The following is a 10,646-nucleotide window of genomic DNA, read 5'->3' on the forward strand; positions in this document are numbered from 1 at the left end:
GGTGTTAATTTGAGCAGTATTAGTGGTTAAAAAAGACGTTTGAATGCCTTCACTGTAATGCCCCGAGCTCATCAGTGTTAGCCACGTCCAGCTGTTAGCGACTCCCCGGGATTCCTCCGTCAATAGTTTATACACCCAAAAAACTGTCTCAATGACTTATTTCATATATGTTAGTACAGAAAAAGACCATGGGATGATTTGATGCTGGGATTACACTTTAATAAATGATACCTAAAGACGTTGTTTTAAACGTCAAGATCAACTTTGTAGTAATGGAGTGAGGTCAAATGTAAGTGCAAAGCGCTGGGAGCTAGTTTGCTATCTTTTCTTCATTTTTGATAGATGTCTAACAGTAGCAGCAGCAGTGTTTTGAATGAGCTGAACACCTTTCTGAGGACTCTTGAGACTAGACCATTACCCAACCTACTGAAAATGAAACTCTTGCCTGAACATGAGTGCTCTTACTCCTGGTATTTTTCTCTAGGATGATAGTATGCAGACTTTGTTTTTGACCTGGTGTGCTGCCAAAAAAAAAAAGGCACTTGCTCTTTGTCCGACCTCTTTTTATTTGTCAAGGGCAATGATTGAACAGAACAGATTTAGAATTTCTAAAAAAGTAGCCACTTTGAATTCATACATGCATTCATGCAGTTGGCAGGAGTCATTGGGGTTGAAGTGCTTTGATCAACGGTACTGCGACACATAGTTATTTAAAAGGTGTTGCACATGTCATCGGTACAGCACTTGATATTGATGTAGGAGTTCATCTTCAGCATTTCGCAGTCCGACAGAGCCATGCATTTCTGGTATTGGCCATCTAAGAAAGAAAAAAGGAAAAGGTTTTAAGAAAGGTGTGCCCTTTTATTATATAAGACACACTGTGGTAGAGCAAATGTATTTAGCTGACTTTCTACTGTATGTTATAATGCCTGACACTGTTTGGCTATAAGGGATCTTAAAGGATTTTCTCTCTTTATACAATAAAACAATTCATATGTAGTTGATTTAACTGAGGTTCAGGAACAAGACCATACCCCTCTCCCTTCACTAATTCCACCACTCACGCCTTACAGTTAAACTACCTGTGTCCCATTAACCGAACTACCTGTGTAACTATATATCTTCGTGTCTTACCCACTCTCTCTCTCTTTCTCTCATTCGTCTCAATTTTCACAACCCTTCCCCCCCAGAAACCCCGTTCTTCTCCTCTCTTCCCCCTTTTTTTTAAATAAGACAGCAGCTCAGTAGTCCACACTACAATGAGAGGCTCCTGGACGGGAACCCGGGGGGTCGATGAAGCAGCACACATCAAGGCGTAACCCCAGTCTGAGCCACGCTCCCAGGGCAGGTGTGACATCCATACAAACCTCAACCCGCTTCACACCATTCATCCCAGACGATCGACCCACGTCCTTCATCCCTGGCGATCGACCCTCTCATCATTCCCTCTTCATCCACCTAAACACACCCTCACCTCACCTTCTCGCATTCCCCGGCTATTCCAATTAAACTTCTCCAATATCGCACAATGGTGTGGTCTTGGCGAAGTCACCATTAATGCCCATAGCCCTCTAATTTTGGTGCCATACACATTTTTCTTTAGTACACTTCTCCTTTAACTTGCCTACCATTCACAACAAAGATACTGAGTCTGTGTATTTGTAAATGATAGAATAGTTTGAGTATGTTGAGAAACTCACATGGTTCTCTGAGGAACTTGGCAGCAGCGCAAGCATCCTTCTCTGGCCTACAGGTCTCTAGGCTGAGCTCACAGGTTCCTCCGGCCTTTTTGGAGACGCAGCGGTGGCAGTTCAGGGCTTCACCTGACCACCAAAAAACAGCAAAGCAATATTTGAGTCATTGTTTTCTTTCTCTGTGGTGTCAGTGTATCTGATTCAATTCTGTCATAATGTGGTTGATGCGTTTTCTGCAGGAATCCCTCCTGAAACAATGCATATTTGCAAGTTATTAGTCAGGTTTAGTCTGCTTAGATGTTAGAGTTGTGCATGAGGTGCACTGATATGACACCTGCAATCAGTTGTAAAATAAAAAGAATTTGTTTGAGTGTCTGCTGAGATTGTGTTGTTGGACAGTAAAGACTAAAAGAGAAAGCTCTTAGACACAGGAGCCGAGGTTGTGTTTATTCAGTGGAGAATCAGTGACAGACTCACCAGCTGTAAACAGCAAGGCGATGGATAAAACCAGGACCAACGACTTCATTGTTCTGTTCAATACTGCAGCCTACGCGAGACAAAGCACGGATTTGATTATACAGTATGTACATTCCAAATTTCATGGCATGTCTCAGTAAACAGTGTTTTCCTTTGAGACATGAAATATAGAGTTTAGATTATAAAAGATACAAAAACAGAGCACGACACAGCGATGTTGATATTTTACAGCCACTACATGGCGAGAAAATGTCAAACTAATATTGATTTCATATTGATTATTTAGCATATTTAAAAAAAAAAAGAATTGACTGTTAAATACACTCAATAAGAAGACTCAAATAAGGATGGTTTTATATGTACATACCTTGCTGATTCGTCTGTCTTGGTGTCTGCCAGTGACTGAGCTGTATTCATCCACCTGCCCTCTTTATATACCCGTTCAAACGTTGTCCCGCCATGGTAACGTCCTATTAGGTGGTGTATCTCTCTTAAGTCTATATGCTTAGCACCTCACTCACCCTGGGTACACTGTGTTCAGGGGTTACACTTTCCCAATGCTCAGATTCCTGCATTATGCAAGAGCTCTCCACCCTTTGTCCACTACTGTATATAATTTATGAGGCTTTTGCAAATATTAATGTATGCATTTGTCACAGACTCAGATAAAGATGTATATTATCTGAATTTAAGCCTTAAGAGGACAAGAGGCTATTAGTGACAGGTACAATATATATTTGCTTTAGGTGGATTATGTCTGACCTATATGAGGCGTCATACCTTTAACCAACCTCGGCTCCAGACAAAAAAACGAATGAAAGAGAATGAAAGACTGGCATTCTCACCAGCTCTCATACGCGTACAGTAAACGTTTTAACTATCACAGAGATGCAGCACAAAAAGAACAAAATGTTTTCTTTGGTACGGTTTTTCTCAATTTCTAAGACACGCTTAAGGAAAGTGCAAGCGATTTGATCTTCGTCTTCACCTTCTCAGCACAGCAGAAGTCTTCTCTTGTATATTTGTTCACACTTTTTCATTGGTTTCACACATTTTTCACACCCTTTTTTTCAAAACAGTTAACACAGACCTTAGAGGACGACCCCTGAACTCTATTGGATCAACTGTGATAAAGAAAAAACAACATCTATTCAGAATATACATTTCTTTGATAATGAATCTCTAATGCACCTGTGTAAAACTCATTCAGTCCACAATCAGTGTCAAATTGTTAATATGTCTACCGATACATTCAGTTGCCTGATTATTTTTATTTTTATTTACAGTATTAAGCCGTTTTTTTAAAAGGATGGAAACTAGACTCCGGTCCACATTCTTTATTGGTTCTTTGGTGAAGAAACGTGTCCAGGTCTTACATGACAATGATGGTTCATGGACAGGGAAAAGAATAAAAATACTTTTTTATGGTTTCTTATCTCTATTAAAATCGTCTTTTTAAAAAAGAATACAGTTCATCCTGTGATCAGCCTGCTTGATTTTTTGCCACGTACTATACCTATGTAAGATATCAGCAAACACAGGCATCAAAGTTCAGCTGGTTCATAATCATAGCAGTATTTTGTTGTGCATCGTGTAACAATTGATTTTAAAAAAGATATTCATTTAACCACAAGTTGTGTTGTTTGAAATATTTGCTTTTGTTCTTTTTGTTTTTGATATGTGGTGAGTGTTCGAGCGTTTTGCAAACAAAATGTGTCATTTTGGCCCGAAACTTTCACTTCAGGTCTGTGCGTGAACCGTTTTGAAAAACTTTACTTCTGAATGGACGAATGTGTTCAAGCACATGAGGAAAACTGTAAAGTTGAGAATGTGTTATATCATTATTGTGTTTTGGTGGAATTCAAATAGTGTGTTAAAAAAGGAAAGAGGCCGAACAGATGAACAAATGAAATGACGTCTATTTACAGGACACACGTTCGACGCCGCGGCTTTGATCGACTGCTTTAGTGTGAATGCCAAACCTTGTTGAATGTTCTAATCTCTAAAAACCCACTCAAGCGCAATAAATCATGTCAAATTGTGTGTTTTATCTCAACTCTTTGTCACTGTAGATAGAGGGGGGGGAGGGGGTGGGGGGCGGGTGTAGTCGTATAGCACATTAAAAACAGGTTTCAGCTGTTTTCTATCCTGCTCCACCTGCCGCAACCTTAAAACTGGTGGTCTTTGATGAGGATTAGACCGAGAGTGATAAAATAACCTGGAGTGAAATCTGCTTTGGAGTTTGACATCCGGGCTGCTCTGCTCCCCCTGTTACCATCGAAAGTCAGACATGGATTGAGACCACACCTCATTGTTTCTACATCTTCCCAGTTACTCGCCCAGCTTGTCAGAAGACAGATTTAATGTTTGCACTGGATCATACATGTCCTTTCACCTCAGCTTTAATTTTCCCTCTTTTGTTTGTTTTTCCTCCTCACATCCCTCTGTCTGAACACCACCCAGCTATTATTCTGCAACCCCAACTCAGAGCACCATCACTCCCAAAGCCCAATCGTAGCAAAATCTCTCTCGCTATTGTTTCGCCCTCCCGGAGCCAAACTCCAATATCAGCACTGGCACATGTAAGGGAAACTGTCCATGTGGCAAAATGTCTAAACCCCCCATTGTTGTGCTTTTGTTGCCTCTGCCTCGCGATACCACCACTCTCTCTGTTGTCCATATATATCTGGGCGTCCAAATTTTTCCACTTTTAGACCGTGTGACTAGTTTGGAACAGCTAACAGTGGAAAATGTCTCAGTACTCAGGAAAGGTGAGTACCACAGGGATGCAGTCATTGTGATCATGTGCAAACAAATGTCATTCACATAGGCATTAAGGCAGCTGACTTTTTAGATAGTTCTTTTAGTACAGTCCTGGGTGGCACTTTAACAAGATGTCTTTCTATGTGTTGCACTTTGCATTCAAGTATCTGTTAGGAAAAACCTATTGTAATTTTAACTCTTGTGGAAAAAATGATATATAAACAGATCGTGTTCTATGAGGGAAAATGTTTCACCGGGAGGAAGCTGGAGATCTGCAGCGAGTGCGACAACTTCCAGGACCGTGGCTTCATGAACAGGGTCAACTCTATCCGTGTGGAGAGCGGGGCCTACATCTGCTTTGACCACCCAGACTTCAAGGGCCAACAGTACATCCTGGAGCATGGAGAGTACCCTGAATTCCAGCGCTGGAATTCCCATAACGATCACATGGGCTCCTGCAGGCCAATCAAGATGGTGTGTGATGGTGTGAAGAGAGAGAGAGAGAGAGAGAGAGAGAGAGAGAGAGAGAGAGAGAGAGAGAGAGAGAGAGAGAGAGAGAGAGAGAGAGAGAGAGAGAGAGAGAGCGTGTGTGTGTGTTTGTGTGTGTGTGTGTGTGTGTGTGTGTGAGACCCCAGGGGACAGACAAATATTTGGTTGTTGAAAAAGCACAGCAGATTGGCATGTGTGGCCTCATTTGTGCACATCTGTTTTTCAGATTTATCAAAGTTAGAATCCTTTTAATAACTTGGGTTTATAATAATATTTGTAGAAGTATTGCAATCCGGACGCATATTAAGAGCTTCATGTCATAAGCTGCAAGAAAAAGTCACATTAAGTGCTCTTGAAAATTCAACCTTTGGATTTCTACAGGTACAAGTGTTTGCACACAAAATACAGTCCAAGCCACATAAAGGAGGAGGTCTTGGTCTTTGCAATGAGTTGAAGGTGAACATTATTTCTATGACTCAGTGAGAGGGCATGTCCTTATCCTCCCCAGCACGGAGAGAATTACAGGATGGAGCTGTTCGAGGGAGACAACTTCTCCGGCCAGTGTGTGGAGCTGAGTGAAGACTGTCCGTTCCTGCAGGCACGAGGCCTGACCAAGAACTGCGTCAACTCCCTCAAGGTTTATGGAGATGGAGCGTATGTATCTCTGCAGCAGGGGGACACTTAGATTTAACCTCATCCATAACTTTAACCATAACTATGTGATCCTGTCTAACATATTTTAAAGGGTCAATTCACCCATATATAAAACTAATTATAATATAATTTATATATATAATTTAGCCTTTATTGTCAGGAGACTGTAGACAGGACAGGAAAGGGGATGACATGCAAAAAACAATGTCTGACTTAGCACTCGTTGTATTCTGTTTGTTTGTTTGTTGTTGACGTAGCTATCTGTAACATTTTGGCCGTTATCACAATACAATGGAGATGAATAATGCAGCGATAATGTTGTCACAGCATTAGAAATTCAACAGCAGCCTCTCTCTCCAGAAACAGCATGCCTGTTACTTTGGTGAGGTGAGTGAATTATCCAGAGTAATTGGGATCTTTAAAAAAATTCTACTGATGACACGCCATCCTTCAATGCTATAGCGTCGAATTATTATCGCATTGTGTTGGGGGTGGCTTTAGAAATCTCAGATGTGGGGTGCCCTGGCGGCCAAAGATTTTAAGGCACTGACCCTGAACTGGACAGTCTTTATTACATACAATTTTGCATCACTCGTTCCTCATTTCCTGTCCTCGCTCATCTCCCAACACTATATTAAGGACATTAAACCCCCCCCCCAAAAAAAAAAATTACAATACTATATAACTAAATGACAAAAATGTTTTATATGGTGTATGTGTATTGGTGTATATCTCAGAACAAGGATATAAAACATTAAATCCTTGGCATAGCTAGATACCACAAGAGGTAAGTATGATTAGGAGTTTTCTACGTTGACCCTTTGACTCAAAGATTAATTTGATGCAAATAAACCCAGTCATGTAGAATACTGTCATACATATATTAAACGTTACCAGACACTTTACAGTATATTAACACTTTATATTAAGGTCCTTCCATTAAGCGTTAGGTAAACAGTAATGGCTTTATAAGTCCTTAGAGTATGCTTATTAACATTAGTATGTGTTAATAACACTATATATGTGTTGATAACAGCACCATAAACATATTTATTGTTAGAGGCACGTATGAGCACTTATAAGAAACACATTATGAGGCATTTATTAGCAGTTACTATGGCGTTTGCACATAGTAACTGCTAATAAGTGCATAAAACGTGGCATTAAAGTTGATTCTGATAAGGCCTTGTTAACTATCAACACTTATTACAACCTTAATATAAAATGTTACCACTTCACCTTCCACACTTTAACTACATGTTGCATGAACTGACATTATTTAAATGTATTGCTATTTGATGTTTAATGTTATTTTCCTAAACAGTTGGGTGCTGTACGAGGAGCCTAACTACCGTGGCCGCATGTACATTGTGGAGAGAGGAAACTACTGCACTCACATGGAGTGGCAGGCGGAGAACCCCAACATCCAGTCCATCCGTCGAGTGGCAAACTACTTCTAAAACCACCTCGCTGTCGCAGGCAATGTGACTGTAGGGATGAGACCATCCACTGAGGAAAAACACACCACACTGTCAAATAACCCCACGTTGACTCTGTGGAGCTGTAAAATAATAAAAGATGAAGAAAATGTTTGACATTGCTTGTTGTTTTATTTTTGTACTGAATTATTCAAAGGATGAAATAAAGTAGTGATTCAATATCTTTAATCTAATTTCCATTTTTCCTCCATTCATCCTCACTCTGTGTGAAACTCCTAACCACCACATTTCATTGTAGAAATGGCTGCAGGCTAGGATTCAGGTAATTACTTTCTCTGAAACACCATAACTTTAAAACCTCTTCCACATACTAATGGTTTAGTACCAAGTTTAACGCGATGCCATAGGCCTAATTTGTATGATTGTAACAAGGAAGGTAAAAAAACAAAAAGCTTGAATTAAATGGTGGTCATCTAGACTTTTATCAAACTCATTCCCTCATATCTGTGACTGTTTGGCAGCCAGCAGTAAACAAGAGAAGATGGGTGTCTTCCCTACATATACAGTGTATAAATCAAGAGTGAAAGAGAGATATTACACAGGTTGAAGCCGTCTCTGCACCTGCCCTGGGGAGCTCCAGGAGCTCTGCTACCACCTAGTGTCATTTATCTATTTTACTGTGAAGTCATGACGCTCACCTCAGGGTTTTCAAAGTAATCACAATGGGGATTTTCAACAGCAGTGACATAAACACACGAGAAATATCTGGATTTGTTTGGGGGATTCTTCTTTGAACAAAACAAGAAATCCAGAGAACAGAAACAGTAGTTCAGAATAATGTATTAATTAATGTTGTTTACGGTAGGCAAGAACCCTTTATACTGATATAAGTCATTTTAAATCTTGATAATGATATATGTCACAGTATAGCATATTCTCTGGTAGGCTACTTCTATAAATAAATGAAATTACAACATGGTAAAACATTTTTTGTATCCTCCATGTTAGCAAAAAAGCACTTATATGGTTAAGTCCAAGGATTCATTCATTCATCTTCAACCGCTTGTCCCTGTCGGGGTCGCGGGGGGCTGGAGCCAATCCCAGCTGACAACGGGCGCGAGGCGGGGTACACCCTGGACAGGACGCCAGTCTATCACAGTGCACATAGAGACGAACAGAGACAGACAAACTTTCACACCTACGGGCAACTTAGAGTCATCAATTAACCAAACACGTACATGTCTTTGGGAGGAAACCGGAGAACCCGGAGAAAACCCACGCAGACACGGGGAGAAAATGCAAACTCCACACAGAAAGGCCCCAGCCGGGATTCAAACCAGGAACCCTCTCGCTGTGAGACGACAGTGCTAACCACCACACAGTCATGTCGCCAAGTCCAAGGATCAGAACATAACATGTCATCCAAAGGACTTAAAATGTTGCTGTAAAGCACCCCACTGGTTATTCAACATTGCCATAGCAACAACTGAGAAAATTGCATATGAATTTGCATTGTTATATATCGTTTTGATGATGTATAATATTATATTGCCCAGATCTAACGTCGTCCATTAAGGGTTTATCCACCTTAATTCAGTTCATCCAACAAGCCTTTGTGCAGTTTTTCATGATAATATGCACACAACATGTATTTATGAGAGGGAGAATGCAGTATAAGTAGTGACAGTCTGCCACAAGTTATATTAAACAACTTTTTACAACATGATTGGCTCATATTTATGTTTCTTTATGCACCACTGAATCATTTCCCCCCATGCTCTCATTCTTAGAAATGTCACACCACGGTTGGGGCTGGTGGACCTTTAATGAGCACTCATGTGATTTCTCTTCCAACTGTCATGACAACAGAACACCAAGGTTTCACTCATGGCCTCTATCGAGTTACAAGGTCAATATGGGAAAGCTTAATGAGGAAATGCTTTGTCTTGAGTTACACTCAGTGGCACTAGTTTAAGGGCGATTACCTGTGGCTAACCTTATTCCTGGGCCATTTGCTGCTTGAATTGTCTGGGCGTCACTAACATGTCATTAGTCTGGAAAGACGAGAAAGAAAGGCAAACTGTGGCCACGGCTTAATGCTATTTTAACAATGTCACTGCTGAATTTGAAGATGGGATTTATTCCTTTTACTACAAGTATTTCCATTTTCAGAGTCTTAAATGCTATGTAAAGCAAATTCTGTGCCATGATATTTTATCATCTATTTTATTTTTTATTAATAAGCCTTTACTCTAATTGGTGTAGACATTTATTCTGTGGTTTCTTCTGAAGTTGGAAGTTTACAAAGAGAAGCATACACCATTAGTCAGAGGAAAATGACTTGAATCTTAACCTTTTTGAGGGAAATACTTGAAGAAGTGATTGTGTGTTGGCTTGGAGACAGGGTGAGTGGGCAGGCTGAGAATTTCTTTGTCACAAAACAGGTTTTTCTCACTTTAAATGTCATGTCAAATATTATTCTGCAATTATCGGCGGAATTATTAGAATGTCGTGTTTGGTTACTGCGAAAGATTGTCACACCCTTTTGTGGTAATAACAAAAAGAAAATGCTTATGGTATTTATTATGAGCCATATTTGGCATATAATTTGGTTTTGCTGTGTAAGATGTTTTTATATGTTTAATAGTGTCTGGCGGTTAAATGGGTAATTAGAATGAATACATTTTAAATAGCATTTATTGTAGCATGTTACTTCAAATTAGGTCAGCTATTTTTAGCACTGCTAGTTATGCATAAAAGATCATTCAGATAGAAAATAATACTCAGAATGTGTGTAATTTGCTGAGATACAGGCTATCACATTAAAACAGGCGAAACACATCAAAACACATGTACGAACTAAGATATTTTCATTTTGAATTCATAAGGAGTGCTGGCTAATTGTGAATTGTAAATGACATGAACCTAGTGTACAACCTACCTTAGTTTATGGTTGATTATATCTAGTGACTGTTATTTCAAATATAATAGCATAATGTAATAATAATAATAATAATATAATAATAATATTGCACACATTTAAACAAGAGGTTATTTTTTTAAAGCAGCCCAAAAAAACCCACTTTCCTCTCGATCTACGTGTAACCAGTGAAATCATAAGGCATTGCCT

General features: G+C 39.7%; 2 protein-coding genes across 2 annotated transcripts; one reads left to right on the top strand and one right to left on the bottom strand.

The window, feature by feature from the left end:
* Positions 1-710: 710 nt before the first annotated feature.
* Positions 711-2,235, bottom strand: ly97.3 (lymphocyte antigen 97, tandem duplicate 3; the record flags this gene model as incomplete). Its single annotated transcript, XM_083928512.1, has 3 exons — positions 2,172-2,235; positions 1,701-1,823; positions 711-817 (listed from the first exon to the last, which is right to left on the bottom strand). Exons 1-3 carry the CDS (start codon positions 2,218-2,220, stop codon positions 711-713), a joined length of 279 nt encoding a protein of 92 aa, XP_083784638.1. The 5' UTR covers positions 2,221-2,235.
* Positions 2,236-4,779: 2,544 nt separating this feature from the next.
* LOC310957485 (gamma-crystallin N-A-like) lies at positions 4,780-7,537 on the top strand (the record flags this gene model as incomplete). The annotated part of the gene is given in 6 exon segments (XM_083928063.1): positions 4,780-4,897; positions 4,900-4,917; positions 4,920-4,942; positions 5,160-5,408; positions 5,932-6,077; positions 7,402-7,537. Coding segments are annotated over 6 exon segments (690 nt in total).
* Positions 7,538-10,646: the final 3,109 nt, after the last annotated feature.

The sequence above is a fragment of the Echiichthys vipera genome, assembly GCF_963691815.1.
Source record: "Echiichthys vipera genome assembly, chromosome: 15".
NCBI lineage: Eukaryota > Metazoa > Chordata > Actinopteri > Perciformes > Trachinidae > Echiichthys > Echiichthys vipera.